This window comes from Bradysia coprophila, unplaced genomic scaffold, assembly GCF_014529535.1.
Source record: "Bradysia coprophila strain Holo2 unplaced genomic scaffold, BU_Bcop_v1 contig_151, whole genome shotgun sequence".
NCBI classification, from domain to species: Eukaryota; Metazoa; Arthropoda; class Insecta; order Diptera; family Sciaridae; genus Bradysia; species Bradysia coprophila.
Window position 1 is genome coordinate 6,038,594 of NW_023503423.1, and position 18,383 is coordinate 6,056,976.

At 35.8% G+C, this 18,383-nt stretch overlaps 2 protein-coding genes and 1 long non-coding RNA gene across 9 annotated transcripts in view; 1 reads left to right on the forward strand and 2 right to left on the reverse strand.

Annotated features, from left to right (window-relative positions):
• The window catches only part of LOC119074647 (leucine-rich repeat-containing protein 58), a 12,392-nt gene extending 3,920 nt beyond the window's left edge, over positions 1–8,472 (reverse strand). The window contains exons 1-2 of one of the 3 annotated variants that reach the window (XM_037180926.1): positions 8,468–8,472; positions 3,726–4,277 (exon numbers count right to left, since the gene is read on the reverse strand). In XM_037180926.1, coding sequence (XP_037036821.1) covers positions 3,726–4,222 — 497 coding nt within the window. In that variant the 5' untranslated portion in view covers positions 4,223–4,277; positions 8,468–8,472. Of the gene's footprint in view, positions 1–3,725; positions 4,484–8,467 lie in introns of those variants that run through there. The other 2 variants (XM_037180925.1, XM_037180924.1) reach the window with 2 other exon arrangements.
• LOC119074726 overlaps positions 1–12,230 on the forward strand; it is a 27,379-nt gene extending 15,149 nt beyond the window's left edge. Inside the window, exon 3 of the long non-coding RNA XR_005087229.1 lies at positions 12,086–12,230. This is a non-coding gene — a long non-coding RNA (uncharacterized LOC119074726). The remainder of the gene's footprint in view (positions 1–12,085) is intronic.
• Positions 12,231–13,234: 1,004 nt separating this feature from the next.
• Positions 13,235–18,383, reverse strand: part of LOC119074552 (cytospin-A-like) — a 52,586-nt gene continuing 47,437 nt past the window's right edge. For 4 of the 5 annotated variants that reach the window (XM_037180734.1, XM_037180732.1, XM_037180736.1 and 1 more), the window contains 4 exons: positions 17,729–17,840; positions 15,213–15,383; positions 13,608–13,882; positions 13,235–13,549 (listed from right to left, as the gene is read on the reverse strand). In XM_037180734.1, coding sequence (XP_037036629.1) covers positions 13,463–13,549; positions 13,608–13,882; positions 15,213–15,383; positions 17,729–17,840 — 645 coding nt within the window. In that variant the 3' untranslated portion in view covers positions 13,235–13,462. The remainder of the gene's footprint in view (positions 13,550–13,607; positions 13,883–15,212; positions 15,384–17,728; positions 17,841–18,383) is intronic. The other variant, XM_037180733.1, reaches the window with a different exon arrangement.

An 18,383-nucleotide genomic window follows, 5' to 3' on the forward strand; every position in this document is an offset into this window, starting at 1 on the left:
ATGAGACGTAGTTCTACTGAAGGAAGACAACATAGGCCACTGGCCATCTTTCTTAACTTTACTCAGCAGTCGGTAAAAAACCAAATCGCCAAAAAATATTTTCCTTGCACAAGAATATACAAAATTGGTAAAGGAAGCCATAGGATTATCTTCCTTATGGGAGACTTTTCGACAAGAAATTTGGTAAATGAAACAATTTTTGACGATTCTTTTTGGCTAAGTCGGTATGCCATATTGCGAGTCTTCTTGGTCTTACAGGACTCCTGGTCTGGGCTCTTATAGAGAGACAAACGAACCACAAACATTAAACTTAATATTATAGCTATTTCTGAAGTAATTCTCCTCGACTAAACTGGGCCACGTCTACACAAACTAGAACTGTATTCGTCTGATTGTACTGATTTTCTCACAAGAGAAGGACACACCGAAAGACCTTATTAAATAACCTGCAATTAAATCCGAAAAAATGTCACTAAAAACAATGTATTCTTATCATAATCTTTGACTCTAAGCAATGATGTTGTATTTTTAACAGATAAGACATGACGCGTTGTCTGTTTGTCTATTGTGATAAGTTCTCGTCTGAATGCCAGTACCAAAGTTTGTTGTAAAAGACGGCAAAATAATTAATTTTTCGGCATCTCAAAAATTTGTTGTTCGTGTGAACTAACACACAAGACAGTAAGTATAGCTAGTTTATGCATACATTATTTACATTTTATTTTTGTTCTGTCTGCACAAACAGTTGATAAAAGAGAATGAATCCAAACAGAGTCTTGATATCAACGGTTTTTTCCTGATTTTTTTTTTCTTAAATTATCTTCCTCGAAATTGAACGATAGAAATGTTTCGCGTAAATAAAAGTTTCGCTTTCTCGTAGTATGGTGATCGTAAATTTAAAAATTAAATTAAATTTGAAAAAATAAACCGAACATTACAGGAATTTAAAACATGGCTAGCTTAATCGCCATTTATGAGTACATGTAGACGGGTATTCAGGTGAAAAGTCAGCAATTTAATCAAACATTTTATTTCATCGTTATGCTATACTTTCTTCGTTCATGTTGTTGTTAAAACGTTGTTTACTTGAGTAGAGTATGCATTTTACTGAGCATTTTACGATCTTTGTTTAAATCTCGTACTAAAAACAATCGAAGTCGATAAGTTCTGATTCAAAAGTTCTTGGTGCGAAGTTGCAAACGACTGACGTTGGACTATTGTCGATGTAAATTTTTGGAGGAAATGAAATCATCCTGGTTTGTTTCAACTCTGTTCTGCAGATCCTATAAAACGAATTTAGGGCAGACGAAAGCACACTGTCAATTTTTAATTAGTGAAATCAATACTCTCTCTAGCAATCAAACTACTTTCATTAAGGTGTCGAAAGAATCAAGTAGTCTTTGGAATTAAGATGTAGGTTACAACGTTAGTCAGTCAAAATGTAGAATAGTGTTTCCAGAATACAAAGAAATAAGGTGTGAATTTGACACAGAAAGCTGAGAGTTTGTTTGCTAGGGAGAGTATTGGTGAAATCGACAATACTCTCTCTAGCAAACAAACTATCTCAGAAAATCGAACTAGGGTGTAAAATAAGTTTGAGAAAGTCTGCTTCTTCATAAGGCTTAGAGTGAACAGACTCACGAATCGCAAACAAGTAGCAGAGTTTCTCAAACGTCTTTTTGCTACCTTAATAAATGTTGTTTGTATCAATGAAAGTAAATAGATAGGTATGGCCAAACGTTCAAATTTGTTCTAGCCGGAGCACATACGGATTTGCATGGCGCCACCTCAAACGAACTCATTTCTAGTGCAAATTTCCGACTTGTATGGACTGGCCTTACCTACTTATCCCACTTTCATTGGTTTGTATGCTAGAGAGGGTATTACTCCAGATATTCATTGAGGTAATTCATAGCTAGAATCATTATTTGACGATGTGTAATCAACCTCCAATGAAAGTATAAACCAGGTATGTTCATACAAACCGGAAGACCTCACGTGAGGTGAGTTTAGTTATATGAAATCGCTATGTCCTCCGCTACATACAAAGTTTGACATTCGACCATACCTTGTGTTGACGTTCATTGATCAACCTCAGCTTCACTTCGGGTTGACAATTTTCACATCTATTGCTCAAAATTCCCATTTTGCCAGTGCCAGTGCCATCAGTAAAGTATTCAATGGTAGCACGTAATATTAGTATAGTGCTTTACGTTAATGGCCAATGAAAATGCATATTTCATATGAACGAAGCGCCATTTACATTGCCGTATCACGTTAACATATATTTATGTCTCGATGCAAAGATAGACGCGAATTCCCTCTCTGAGCTGATACATAATGTATGTTTTACCACACAAGAGACTTCGCAAAGAACTTCGCAAGACACATAGGCTGTTATTGCTTAAAAAACTAATTCATATTCTTCAGAGTCAATTATTGCGACGTATTAATGCAATATTGCAATATTTTCTTAAATTAATTTCTTTCCGAAGCAGTTTCAATGTACATGGAGACACGTGCATAATAAAAGTGAACCCAAGATAACAACACAATAAATTATTTGAGTGACAGAAACAATATGCGTCTTCTCTTGATTGTATATTGTTTATTGGCATAGCACAATTCCAGCCGGAATTTGTGATTAATTTTCTTTGAAAACTGTGTTCATGTCCATCTTTTCCTCGAGTTAAAAAGACGATGTTAACACAGTTGTTAAGGAACTAAACAGTTAAAAATTTTGGAAAAGATAAAGAAAATACAATTAAAATGGACTCTATACGAAACCGCTGTTGAACAGTAGAGGCGCCACAGTTTTTCACAGTACTTCATTCTTTGTTTTCTATTTTCAGGTGATATAACTTAACTCTGGTATAACTTTACTTACTTTCATGGAATGTAACCGATTTTTTTGCATTTTTGTATAATTCTGTTACACTGCCAGTACATTTCGTCATAAAATTACCAACGGCAGCACTCTATTTTTGTGAACCAACTTCACTTTTTTCTTGTCACTTTTATGACATTTCATGGGAAATTTTCACCAGAGTGATGTTACTTCACCAGAATATAGAGCGCAAAGGATGAGTGGTTTCCTGTACACGGGCGAAGCCCGCATTCCTTATAAAATGATGTTGATGAGAAGAATTTTTTTTTTGCATCACGAAGGTGACTGCATAAGGTTTTGTAAAAGCACTCATTTTTGTATAGTATAGACCAAGACCATACAGGTAGACTACCTAGAGGAATTTTGACCCGAAATTCATTGAAAAATTATATATCACACACAGGTATAGACATAAATAATGAGTGTGTTCACGATGAATCAGTCGATTGGCTATACCTAGAGGCGACATTGGCTTATGTCAAAGTATATTGAATTTCATAATGCGACGTATATTTTATAAAGCAGCACATTTTACCTGCTCAACAGGTTATGCACCACGTCATAAAACTAAATGTACTTTGGCATATAAGCTGATGTTGCACTAAACACTTCGATAGTTTCGATCTTTTCAAAAAATTTGTGCCACACGCCATGGTGTCTTAATCTGTTGTTCCAGAATCTTACGAATTTGCTCTCACTTGAGGTTATTCTAAAAAGTCAACAACTCCTATCTTTTGCTTAACACTGGACCTTCAACATCCTTCGTACTTTCACTATTGCAATATAGTCATACTGTTGAGCGAGTAAAAATGCTACTAGAAAATTTACGTTTACTTACCTCTGCAATTTCCAAATGTCTTTCGATATGCTGGTAATCTGGTTACCACCCAAATACAAAAATTTCAGACCTTTCAATTCCAAAACATTGTCGGGAAAATGGGTAAACAGATTTCCACTCAAATTCAGCTCGCGCAGCATACCGTCACCGCACTTTGACAATAAACTTTTCGGCAACGATTCATTACTTAGGCGATTATTCTTTGCTATTAAAGAATTTAGGGGACATAGGGCTAACACGTCGGGCAACGATGTTAAATGATTGGAACTGAGATCGAGGGTTCGCAAATTGTAAAACTTTCCGATCGACGGCGGCAAGTGTTTCAACGCATTATGATTCAGAAATATTGTTTCAATGTCGCCGTAGCTCTTATTCGTTTTATACAAGTTCACTAGGTTATCGTTTAGTGTTTCGGTAATTAGATTTTGACGACCATAATCAAGGGTTTTTTGTTCACGCGAATCACTGTCACTACTGTCTGATGTGTAGATATCCATAATGTCTATGTGTGTATGTGTTATGTCGTAATTCAGAAAAGAAAACAAATATTCACTTTCGTTGAAAAAATGACAAAACTGTGAAATATAACATCGAATTAACACCCGGATCGAGTCTATTTGGTCAGTTCCTAATGAAGCAACATGTTCAACTAAACGTTGCTCATGAGCTGACTGTATGATATACCGAACAAAATGCTTATCTACTATGTATAGCAGCACAACACAATAAAATTGTGCGGAGTGCGGAGTTTGTAGTTAATTTACATTTTCGCCATGTAACTCTTATCAATCATTGTTGTGGGGATCACCGATGTGTGTTAAAGAGTCGACTGACGATATGCATACAACTGAAATGGCTGTGCGATCGCTATTTTCGTTGATTTACAAAAAAAAAGACGGAGATGCACAGACAATAATCTCGGACTAAGCGGTTAATCTGACCAAGAAAATGCGCCAACGGTTTTCAAAAATGGCAACGAAAGTAAGCAATTAGATCACTGTCACTGTCACTGATGTTGTCCTCTCGGTGTTGTCGAAAACGGTCATCAAGCCATTTTATTGAATTTTTGACCAACCCTCAATGCGTGTCACACAAAAAGACAATTTTTTAGAACCGTCACGTTTTCCTCCCCTTTTTATGGAATGACGTCAGAAATATTCAATTTTCATATATCAATAGAGTGTTATGATGAAAGAGAAAGAAATATTTTGACAAGTACCCCAAGACAACTTATAATAGGCTGGTCTTCGGTCCTCTCGCTCTCAACGTAACATGTTGAAAGAGAAAGCAATATTTTGACAAGTACCCCAAGGCAAGTTATAATTAACTAGTCTTCGGTTTTCTCGCTCTGATCATAACAGTCTATATGTGCTTGCACTGTGTCCACTTTCAATAGAAATAACGTATGTCCAAGTCCAAGTCATTGGTAGGTCATTTCTAACTTACTATTCATCAATGAAAGTATAAACCAGGTATGGTCTGTTCATAGAAACTGGAGGACATAGTGATTTCTTATAAACAAACTCACCTCTCATGAGAAACCTTGGGTTGACATTCATCGATAGTCTCTAAATTCATTGGAAAATTTAACTCAAGGTTGTAGATTGTTGATTGATGTGCCGTTAGATTTATGTTAGAAAGGTCTAAGAGAAGCAACAGACATTATTCAAAACTCAGCGACAAACTTTTTTTTTCGACAACATTTAAAGATCGAAGAAAAAATGGAGCGCCAAATATACGTAATTTCCTAAGTTTTATCAGTTTATGTCGGTGCACACAGGTCTCGTGCGGACCCTTTGTATACTACCCAAATATGTATAAATGATAACCTCATTCGGAACCGTTTTCTTTAGTAGATTCAGCATTTATTTAAATTATGCGTAGTATCGTCTATTTATACTACCCAATGATTGATAACTCCGGTCAACTTTTGTATCAAATTAACAACAAACTGCAAAATGCGTGTAACACCGACGCACTACTGTTCTACATGGGTTGAAATTGAAATTGTGGACTTTGTTTTGTATTGACGTTTTAAAGTTTTGGAAGGCATGGTGAAACTATTAAGCGTCCAGATGGCTACGTACACCTACACCTTTTACTAGATTGAAATTCGCTTCGTTATAATTTCTGACTGTTTTGTTGGGATATTTTCTGTTGAGGCGTGTGGAATGGCTGTTTTTCGAGTCGAAAGCGAGGAATATATCCCACATGTCGAGCGTAGGTATTTCGTATTTTTTGAATGAATCGCAGTAACTAGCTATGTGGCCAGTAGTACTTAAAGAAAGTACTAAAGATCAAGAGGTTACAGTTTGAGTGAAGGTGATGAAAAGAAAAAGAAGCAAAAGAATCGGAATCTGCCAACGCACTTCAAGCAAAAGTGCTATTAATGACAGCTGCCAAATAGAGTACTAATTTGTACTAATTCCTACATTAACGAATCTAGCAAGAAATAGCGGTCGATTGCGGATAATGCCGAAAGATTTAAACACAATCACTAAAAACGTGTACAAGAAAGTTATTTGTTTACTCGTGTAGCTTTCGAGGCTTTAGGATACATTAGTCGTAGGCAAAAATTAAGCGAGGAAGAAGAAGAAGATCTGGATTATTTGTCACGCATTTTCTTATTCAATGGCAAAAGTTACCAATTTTGGCCCCTTACCCTGCGTCCACTTTTGTAGTGAATTAAAACTGACCCAAGGTGACTGGTAAAACAATTAGTAACATGTAAATTTCTTGTCATATTCTATCAGTCCAATTCAAAAGAGATCAACTTTGTCATGTCCAATATGTAACGACTTACATATAATTTTTCACAAAGCCTTTGTGAAAAACGTTGGAAATTGCGTTTTCTCGTGTGACTTGCATCCCTCGCTACGCTCTGGCCACAAACAACACCTTCAAAATGCATTTTTTTTACATTTATGCAGATTTATTTAAGAAATTCACATATACAAAGAAAAGGTTGGCTAAGCCCTCATCCCAACCTGTAAAAACTTGGATCTTTTCAGAATACATTATCGCCCAAAACCACTTGCAGTGGAGGTGTGACGCAAGTCCTGTTATCCACTTACAAAAGAACTGATATCGGTGTAGGTGACGCTTACAGATTCGACACGCAAAAAGATATGCGTCACAAATGGCAGCTGATGAGGAAAGATCGCGAAAGTTTTATCAACAAAAATCTTACCAGAAAGATTTTAGGAAGAAAATTATAATAAAAAAGTTTGCGTCAAAAAGTGGCAGATGATTCGGCTTTCTTCCGTTTGAATTCCATTCATTTCACAATTATAAAAATTTTCCTTCCTCAACATCTGCCACTTGTGACGCAAACTTTTTTATTATAATTTTCTTCCTAAAATTTTTCTGGTAAGATTTTTGTTGATAAAACTTTCGCGTACTTTGCTCATCAGCTGCCATTTGTGACGCATATCTTTTTGCGTGTAGAATCTGTAAGCGTCACCTACACCGATATCAGTTCTTTTGTAAGTGGATAACAGGACTTGCGTCACACCTCCACTGCAAGTGGTTTTGGGCGATATCAGCTCCTTTGTAAGTTGTGATTTTTTAGAATTGGGTCGAAGATAAAAGACAATTATATGCAGTTTGAACGAAAATATTCTTCTTAGAAAACTGTATAACTTTCTCTTTGATCTCAACCTTCCAGCTTTCATTTGACGAAAATCGAAAATTTTACGGAATTCAAAAATTTGATGAAAATCGAAAAGTCTAAAATCGAAAAATTCACGAATATCGAAAATTTGACCAAAATCGAAAATTTGAAGCACTTAAAACGCTCATAGCTCCCAAATAAGCGACTTTTTAAGAAAACCATGAAACACGTGTCGACTAGAATGTAAAACTCTATCAATTTGTCTTTTAAACGAACTTTCTATCTGCAGTATTTTCCTAGTTATGGCTGACATAGCTCGTACTTAAAACGCCCATATCTCCAAAATAAGCGACTTTTTAGGGAAACCATGAAACACGCATCGACTAGAATCTAAAACTCTATAACTTTGTCTTTTACACGAACTTTCTATCTGCCATATTTTCCGAGTTATAGGTTCCATAGCTCAATAGCTTAACACGCTCATAACTCCGAAATTATAAGCTTTTATAAAAATTCCTTCAAATTAGTTTCTTAGAATTACGTCCTTAACATACCCTGAAAATTTCAGCCAAATCCGCCGTTAAATTCAAAAGTTTCAGTTAACAGAGTAACAAAGTGACAAAGTAACAAAGATTGGTAAAATTCATCAATTTCAAAATGTATGAAAATGAATTTCTTCATACAAATTTCTGCAAATTTCCAAGTTTTGAAATTTAATATCTCGGCCAAATTTTAACCTTATGAGGCGTGTGATAGCTCGTTGAACTCGTATGGACGCCCAGATTACGAATAAAATACTTTGGGGGTAGTAGGAGCAAAGGGGGAAAAGTCAAAAAGTTCGTGTACGGAAAAAATTTTTTGTCAAATTTTTCAGTGTGAACGGACTTGCACGGCCCTTCACTAACGTAGGGCCATGTTCCTCAGTCCTGCGGAAAAATTTTTTTGTCAAATTTTTCAGTGTGAACGGACTTGCGTCACGGCCCTTCACTAACGTAGGGCCATGATCCTCAGTCCTGAGGAAAAATTTTTTTGTCAAATTTTTCAGTGTGAACGGACTTGCGTCACGGCCCTTCACTAACGTAGGGCCATGATAAATAAAAAATTTATAACTTTTCTACCTTCGTTGAACAAACAACTATTACACAGTCTTCAGAGTTCACATCCCGGTGAAAAATAACGGTCTTTCCAACCAAAAAATGTACGTCATTGCTTACTTACGTGTTTCAGTACTCAATGACATAATAGTGACACAGGTCATTGGTAGTACTATATGAAAATCAAAATTTTAATTTCATAGTTCTTTGTCAACTTTCGATTTTATTTCTATTAAACGCTTTTAATAACAGACGCATTGTGATTTTTGAGTTGAATTAACTAAATGATAACCGCTTATTTCCTTTAAACATTTTAAAACGCACTTCCTAAAATAATTTAGGTTCAGATCAATTTAGCAACGATTTAGAAGCGACGACGCACCAGTCATTCAAAATTCAATAATTCGATATTAAAAGCCGCATTAGCTTGGTGACATTCGGCATATAGATATGGTGAAATACTTTTTGGTGATCGTATTTATTTCTTTGAATGCTTTAAATGTAACAGGCGAAGAAGGGGTAAGCAAGTCAATTGAAAACTAAGATTTCGCGATAATACATGTTTTTCGTTCTAAAGGTAGTGTTTTACCTAAAAGGGAATCGTTGTAAAGATTTCAATCCAAAGTTTATATCCGAACTCTCATGTCGCGTTCGAGCATTCAACCGTACAACTAAACTCATAACCTACGAAGGGGCGCTGCAGCCTAACGTTACCATCACCAATTTAAGAGAATAGAATTCCGAGACATTTATTTGTTATAATTATCCTAAAGATCGACATTGCAGGTTGACGTTATCAGTTTTCGAAAATTCGGATTGGTGTACCGACCAAGTGTATTAAAGCTATCCGAAAATTGGTGTGATGCAATGAACGGAGCATCCTCCAATATGCTCTATCTCTTTTTAAAGTCTTACAAAAAATACGGAAATGTTATACGACCTTGTCCGCTATCGGTAAGTATAGGAACTGTAAGTGATTTCCATTTGAAACGGCAACATCCATAGGGATCATTCTATGTGAGGGATATGATAATTGACTTTTCGAACTTCCCAAAATTCATCCCACTTGGTGATTACCGAATGGAATATAGTGGCCACACATAAATGGTAAAAAAGAATTTGTTTGTCGGATACAGGATTATTGGAATGTTAAACCGCTCGGTATAGAGGAATTTTAATGAGCTTTTGATGGTTTTGCGCATAAGATGTGAAAGTTACCGATACAAACCGAGTTTGGCAACACATCGTGTACGCAAAACACCCATTTTGACACGCATTAGGAACAAACTTTTTGTACGGAAGAAACAATCGACATTTACGCAAGGCTGTACACTTTGAGGAGGTCACGCACCACTTCTGATGATTTTACATGTAGGTGAATTTTTGTATGAAATCGGCCATTTTATCGTCAACTGTGGTGTGTAACCCGCGTATCTGTACCTGCGTGACCTCCCCAAAGTATACAGCCTTGCATTTACGCACTCAATGTGAATTTTTAGACACTGCAGCACAAAATAAGTTTTTGGAAAATACAAACTAAACATTAACTGAACTGTTTGTTTTCTATCGAAAATGATTACAATTGATATTGTTTCACGATACCCCACTGTGCCACTGTCCACTGTCGTATGAAGTTTAAAGAACGTGTGGAATTTTTCGTTAACTATTAGGAGCTTTTGAAAGCTTTTGAGAGCTTTGAGCTTCTTTTTGGCTTTCAATGTTTGTAAAGTATAGTTTCTACTTAAAAAGAGCACTCCGTTTAGCCTCCGTTTACATGACAGTTGTAAAATACAACAAAAGAACTGTCACGCAAACGGAGTGGAAATTGAATTTATTTCAATTTTTTACTCCGTTTACGTGACAGTTCCTTTGTTCTATTTTACAGCTGTCATGTAAACGGAGGCTGAACGGAGTGCTCTTTTTAAGTGGAAACTATACTTAATGCTTAGTTTCCTCTTACCAAAAAAAGTACTCCGTGTGAGAGACAAAATTGAATTTTTTCAATTTTTCTTTGTTTATTTGACAGTTTGCTCTCTCACGGCGCTCTAACGGCTCTCTCACGGCGTACTTTTTTTAAGTGGAATGGGCACTTAAGTGTCCATTCCACTCAACAAAAAGTACTCCGTGAGAGAGCCGTGAGAGAGCGAGCTGTCAAATAAACAAAGGAAAATTTTAAAAAAATTCAATTTTGTCTCTCACACGGAGTACTTTTTTTGTAAGAGGAAACTAAGCATTAAACCGAAGACTTATGCAGAATCAATAACAGCTGAACATCTCCAGCTGGTCGACAAAGATAATGCCTTTGTATCGAAAACAATTCAAAGGCAAGCTACATACAGTGCATATATTATAATATTATATACGTTAAGATCATCTATGTGCACACGTAACACGTATGGCTGTAGTAAACTTGTTAGTTTTAGATTTATAGTAGACACGGGTGCCGGCGCCAGCCGCGCCGATCGCCGCCGAAAAAAGAGCTAAAACCGATGTCGCCGCCGCCGAATAGTATAAATCGGCTAGCCGATCAGCGCCGCCGCCGATAACATTCGCAACACTACGCCGCCGCCGCCGCCGGTTGTTTTGTTTATTACTTTTCGACGCAATTTGCCAATGTTTCTATTTCATTTTCTAATCAAAACTATTTGTGAAATATTTCTCTAAAAAATATTTTTTTAAATGCTTTTGAAAGTTTTCAACGACTTTTTTGAGTTTTTGTACGTTTTTATTAAATATTGGAAAAATTATGAAAAATAGTTGTCAAATATAAGGTCCGTCAAATGAATGTTAGGAGCTTCTTTCATTCATATACCACCCACTTGGATTCTTAAAACTCCATTTGGATGTGTTTCTGTATCCCATGTGTCAAATGAGAGAGTTAATACTTGGAAATTTTATATGCTATCCCAGCTAAAGGTTTTTAATTTCGCTTGCAAATTACTCGTAGCATATCCCTCTATCATTTTCAATAGATTGTGGAAATTGTTTTTGTCACTACCGCAAAAATCAGCGATGGCTCTGCTTTCGAGTCGGTCTTTTGAGATACGAAATTTAAAAATCAAAATCATTTGTTAGGAAATTAAATTTTCGATCACATTGTCCATGAAAATATTGTTCGGTGAAGTGACAGAAGTGACCGACCTGTCGACAGCGTCAATCATTGACAGTCCTGTGAAATAGTGCTCAAATCCATAATCTATTTTGCCAATCTATCTTTAATTTGAGGATGACTTATTCGGTAGCACTATTTTAATTTTGTGTAAAAGCAAAATAAAATGATCGAGTCTGGTTTTTGACAATTGAATTTTAATTAAAAAATGATAAACGCATGCGATTTTTAATTTGTACACCTTCCACAGTCCACAATGTTATTAAGTTGTGGATCGTGGAATGTGTACAAATGTAAAAGCGCAGCACTTTAGCAAAAGTTGTCAATCAAACCAAATATAAACGGTGGAAAAAGATTGTTTTATAGTACACTGTTGTATGCGAATAGATGAAGATTGGTTCATGTTGTTTGTGTAATAAAATACAGATGGAAACACTGCTTAGGGGGTAAAAAATTTCAGTTTTAGTATGTTGCTCAGTCTGCATTGCTTGATGTTTTGTGCAAGGCAGAGAAATGATAAGTTAGTACGCCTGTGGCGAGATAGAAGGAACATTGGAATGACAGTTGGCTTCTATGGAAGAGAATGTGAGAGAGTTCCATACAAATTCTCTCACATTCTCTCCCATAGAAGCCAACTGTCATTCCAATGTTCCTTCTATCTCGCCACAGGCGTACCAACTTATCATTTCTCTGGTGCAAGGTAGATTATATCAGTAGGGCTCAAAAATCGATTTGCTATTTTCTGCTAAAACAATCAGCGTAACCCCTGTATTGTTAAAATCTTCAATTTGAAATGAATGTTTGGCAACATGTAAAAAGCAAAAATCAAAACCACCATGCGAAAACAAATTCCTTCATCTATATACAATTCCTGCATTAGGCTTATCTAGAAACATTAACACCAACCAAAATGTAGTTCTCTCTTCTCTTGTAAAGAAATCATTTTTAACTTAAATTTTAAGATCGAAACGAATTTTCCTTACACATCATTTTTTGTTGAGCGCCGGTTCTCAGCCGATAGCGCCGCCGCCGACGAAAGATAATTTGACCTACGCCGCAGCCGAATTTTGAAGAATCGGCTCAGCCGATTTCAGCCGCCGCCGATATTCTAGAAAAAAATTACAGCCGCCGCCGAAAAATATAGACCGGCGCCCGGGTCTAATTTATAGCAAATCAAATATGTTTGAAACAGCATTAGCATCCTCATTTTCAAACGTTTTCAAAATTGATGCACAGTTTCCTCTCTGAATTTCTATTGAATATTGTTGTATCAAGAAATTTGTCGAGCGCTTTTCTCCAGTTTTTTGTTGCAACAGTTTTCCGATTTTATTTATGAATTTCTTAGTGTCCTCTCCCATTGGCCCGAACGTTTCGAAAGCGATAGGAGTGAATATGTAGTCACGTTTAAATGCCATGTAGTGATTATGTTTATGACGTTCTGATTGATCTGCGACCGAGCCAGCGATTTTCGCTGATTGGGCCAGGTATGATGGAGCAACGGTGTCGCTAACTGTAGCATCCCAAATCAAAGGTTTTCCTCGTTCCCATGGAGTGATGGTTACACCGTCAACTTGTTGTTTAGAATGGGTTTTGATTGTATATTATACAAGTAGAGTATGTTTTTTGATCATCTGGTGAGACATGGGAGACAGTTTAAATGGACATGACTTTGTAAATAAATAAAACATTTTTTTTGCATTTTTAAACAGATGAAGCTACATTTTAAATTAAATTCGAATAAATTACATACTCCTTAATGGTTACGTACAGTGAATAGTAATCTTTTCCTTTTTATATAATATGAATTAACAAGAGGAAACTAAAGGCGCGAAAAAAGGAGACAAAAACAAAAATTCCAATTATTGACGACATAAATAACAGTGCGATAAAGAAAAAAAAAATCGAAGAAAAATCTCTCACATCAAGTCTCGAAATGTTTGTATATGGCTGTGATATATGCCATTACTTGTTGCCAGTCCGGTCGTTCCTGTTGACATTCGCTAATATTCTGTAAAAGAACAATCAATTCGGTTACGAGACAACGACTAACTTAAATCCAACCATACCAGTGATGTTTGAATTCCAACACTTTCAGCCGCTGAAAAAGCAATCGAAAAATTGCGCCGCTTGTCACACGGACCGAGCGTGTCGTACGGTACAGAATCAGGTAAGTATGAGTGCAGAATCGCGCATAAAGCTAAGCCATCATTCCATGAGGAACTGAAATTCGTTATGTCTATGTTGCGATAGCCGACAGTCTTATTTTGACACCACTTCAATAAAGCGTTGCGTTTGGAGCCACCGTTCTTGACCAGGGCACTTAATGGATCCTTTCGTTCACCTAAATGGTTTTAGTGGAAGAATTGTTTTTTTGGTTATTTTCTATGATTTTATCTGGGAAATTCAATGTAAGTACAACTGAAAGAGTTGCACGGCGAGCTGCTTCGAGCTACTAAAACGAAGAGCTTTGTCGATTGTTTATCGAATTCTCATGAAAAGTATTCGAGTTCCAGGTTTTATATCTGTAGCAATCGAAGTACAAGCTACACAGTGACTATTTTCGCGAATTCTTGAAAACTGTAGAAAATTCTCAAAATTATTGAAAAATTCTAATTTAAGAAATTCGAAAATTAAGTTACTTGAAAATGTTCGAATTTCTGTCATAATCTTGACTTTCTTCGCAAGAACTTCAAGAATTTTCAAGAAATTTAATTCCTAAAAATTCTCCAAATTCTTAAATCTCCTAGAATGTCTTGAGAAAATTCTGGAAATTAGGCACTAGACAATGCAACGATTTATAAAGACCAATAAACTAGCCAATTCTTTCAGTTATACTTTCTTAAAAACAAAATATTTGCTGTCAGTTCGTGCTGCGAGGTGAAATTAGTTTTATTGTACATTTCGAAAGATCAAAAGACTCGAAGATATTCTGGACGTATGTGAAATGTTAGTACTACAATAGTAAAAACATGATTGTTGCTAGCAAGCAATTTTAATTTTCTGCTATAAGATACCTTGGTAGAGCCCAAAGAGTGCAAAAGTGTCCCCATTATTGTGAATGTTATTTGCACCCGGGGCAAACAGTCTCAGCATTAATGTAAATGCTTTTCCAGGGAAATATAAGGAAATATATCGGGTTGGTTATCAAAACTATCAAAGCTATCAAAACGCCAATACCTGGTGCAGTTAGCACAACGACTATTTTTACCCGGTAGAAAATAGCATCTGCAATAATACTGACACTTTCACCCAGGTGCAAAAAGTTGCTTCAAAGAATCTTTGATTTGTGGATTAGTCCATTCCAATTGCGCATGACGTTAGATTTATGTTGATCAATATTCAGCTATGAAAGCTATCTTGAATCCCAAATTCAGCTTTGTAACAACGCAGATGTCACGACTAGCTAAAAGGTGTATGACGTCACGATATGACCTATTCCATTTCACATCAAAATGTACAACAAATATCATTTCAGCACGCAAACGAAGACTAGCACATATGTGTCTTGGGTATTCAGTATTTTAGTTAACATTAACGGTTTAGGTGCAATGTAAAGTTTGTCGGTAGAATTAAAAGAAAAAAAATAATTTTCATGCAAAATGTAAAAAAGCTTAAATCGCAAAGCGTTTGTCGAACTAGAAACTAATTTTTCTATAAACAAAAAAACCTACATATGTCTCCGCAGCTACTACGTCTCACAAAATCCAATGTTTTTTCGCTTTTATATGTTGCAACACAAGGGTCATCCGATGCTTGTCTAACAACTTTTTCAATTCGTTGCAAACCGTTGATGTTGGCGTAGTTGGAACGTTTCAGAAGATGCAGGTCAGATTTCCCAAAATCTGTTTGTTGTGTGGTTTTGTGTTATTTTTGTTTAAAAATTTTAAAAAATTTTTGTTGATAAATTGATGATTAATTCGAATTAACAGAAACAATACATTAATGGGGAACGCAATGAACAAACGTGTATACAATACCGTGTACAATGGGATGTTATTGGAATTGTTATTTTGTTCTATAATTACAACAATGTGATCCGGTCTGATAATAATTATTCAACCAAAAAGAGAATGAGAAATGAGAGTGGGTTCATGATTTAACAACATAACCGAGCCCAACCTACACCTTTCCTCTAATTTTTGGTCGAAACCCAAGCCAGTTGACCATTCGTTTTCCTATACATATACACCACCATATTCGACAAGGACAATGTCATAAATATCATCCAGTATTTTTCAAGATTTTTGGATCCCTTCGCTGTACGTGCGGTCATCGTTCATCGTTCCTTAAAGTGAACATTATCTATGGAAAGCCCTCAGATCAGTCTCTTCGGTATTTCGAAGACTTTGTCACAAGACTGTTCGTTCAAACTATTATGAAGAATTGCAAAAAATGGAAGTTTTGACAAAACTTTAACCTCAAGATGATCAGACCGGTCATTCACCTATCGTCCTCATTACCAAACACTATGTACACTTTTTACTGCTACGATATAAGGGAATCATAGAACAGACTTCATAAATTGGTTAATTCATCTGTTAACAACAACGATAGAGACAACAGAGCGATGAACTCCAAGCTTTTTCCTTGTTATAACCAAAAAATTTATGTTGAAACTAACGAAGTAAAAGATTCTGCAACAAACATTAGCCACGATCAAGAAGCGTACCAATTCTTTTGGTTAACAAACATTAGACGAAATACTTCAATAATTAGAAGTAACAGATTTAAGAATTAAATCACAATGCGCTTGATAGTTGTAGTAACTAGTAACGGATTAAGCATAAAACAATTAACACAAAAATGTAACGAAAGATTCGTGACAAACTACTGACAAAGCTTAATTATGTTCGTCATTGCCGCTTCACCTGAAACTAGGCCAGGTGATAAAAGCTTAAACATAAATGTAAAAAAAGCTGGAAAGCTTGTTCAAACTTTACTCCAAAAATTGATGTTGCCATGATTTGTAATGACAAGCAAGGATGAACATTGAGAGACTTACTTAAGTCTCCTAGGTTCTGAGATGTGCTACAATTGAATGCAAAAGTTGGTCGACAAAGCACTCTTTGTGTAGCATGAACAATCCGAAGACAAGCTATTTACACTGTATTTTGCTCTATAGGTTCACGTTACAGTGAATGTGTAAAGACATTCTTCAGATTGAGTTTTGATTGTCTACTATCCAAGGAGTGTATTTCTGGACCAGCCTATGAATTCAACAGTAGCAAAAGTGCACATTGCAATTCTTTAGTGTTCATAATTAAATTCTACTAAATCGTAGGTCTAGATCAATTTAGTTCAAAGAAATTTAGTTTGACTGTACAACTGAGTCACAGTTTCGTTCACGTCAAGTTTGGAGCATAATTCAAAAGCAAACATGCAAATCTAATCTAAAATAGACATTCGTTAAACGATAATACGATAATAATTAGCTAACTATGCCAACACCTTTGATAAATCATAATTACACTATAAGACAGCTTCAAAACTGTGCAGTTTTCAATATTTGCGTAGGTATTGTATGCTACTCTCATGAGTGCACTCACTAGAAGATCCTACAATCGACGACATTAAAACAAGTGACTCATTTCGTTTCAGCTGATACTCATACAATGGAAGGTGTTTTTACTCTTTGAATGGTTTTACCGCGCTGTTTACTGTTTCACCCGTATAACTTTTGTTTGCATTAGTATATCAGCTGAAAAACAGCTGAAGTAAAATTCGTCAGTTATTTCAAAGTCGCCGACTGTTTTTTGAGAAATTACTCTCTTGAATTTACTTGATAGTCTCGACTGATCTTCTCGCACAAATTTGAATCTCTCCCTAGTAGTGTGTGGCTTCAAAAGTAAAAAGAAATTAGATTCCAAAATCTTTTTTATTCGATTTCATCCAATAAATTCGTTACTCAAAATTCGCAACTTCGTCCAAATAAATGTTGACTAAATCATAATAAGTAATTAATTGTTGATATAAGGGTGTGTCATTCGATTCATAAACTCTACGATCAATTAACTATAATATTAAGTGACAACAAAGAAAATTAAAAAATAAAATGTTGTTAGTGTCAATCAAATCCAAAGTTAATGCAAAGAAAATCGTGTGATTTTAGTAGTTTTAATAGTGTGAGCTGGTGCCAATCCATTCCATTTACGAAAACTACTCTAGACAAAATGCGGTTCACGCTCACCTGAAATCAAGCCCTTTTGACTTCCGTTGATGCTTACGTTAGAGCCGACAGTTTGTTGCTGTTCGCGTAGAGGACTCTTTGCCGTTATCGATGCAACAACCGGTGTATTTAGCTAAATTAAAATGAAAAATAAAATCTTTATTGATCACGACGAATGGCTGATTCATTTTTGAACGATATCGATTCTAAGCAAATTCTTGTTTTGTTTATTTGATCAGCAAATTCAATGATTTCGATCGACAAATACATTGTCGCACAGTCATCAAAAGTAATTTGAGTAAAATCGAATTATGGTCAACCATAATACGCTGATCAGCAGAGTTTAAATTGCCGTTGGTTTTGTGATATCACAACCTTTGCGTAAATAAAAAAAAATTCCCGTCCACCCTTCATGTCTAAGACAGTGTTACAAAGTATTTCACCGTCGGGAATGTAAAACTTATTGGCTACAAAATCAACATGAAATTGGGGCTACAGTTGAGAACCAATAAACTTTGGGCTATGGGACATTTTCCCCAGACTTGTGAGCGCCGATATTTCATGACGGTTAAGTTAGCTCAAAAGTTTTCTCAAAATTTTAGCGATATCGCTAACCTTGAACGATTTTGCGCTACGAAATCAATTAGCGCTATTTCGTAGCGCTAAATCAATTTTG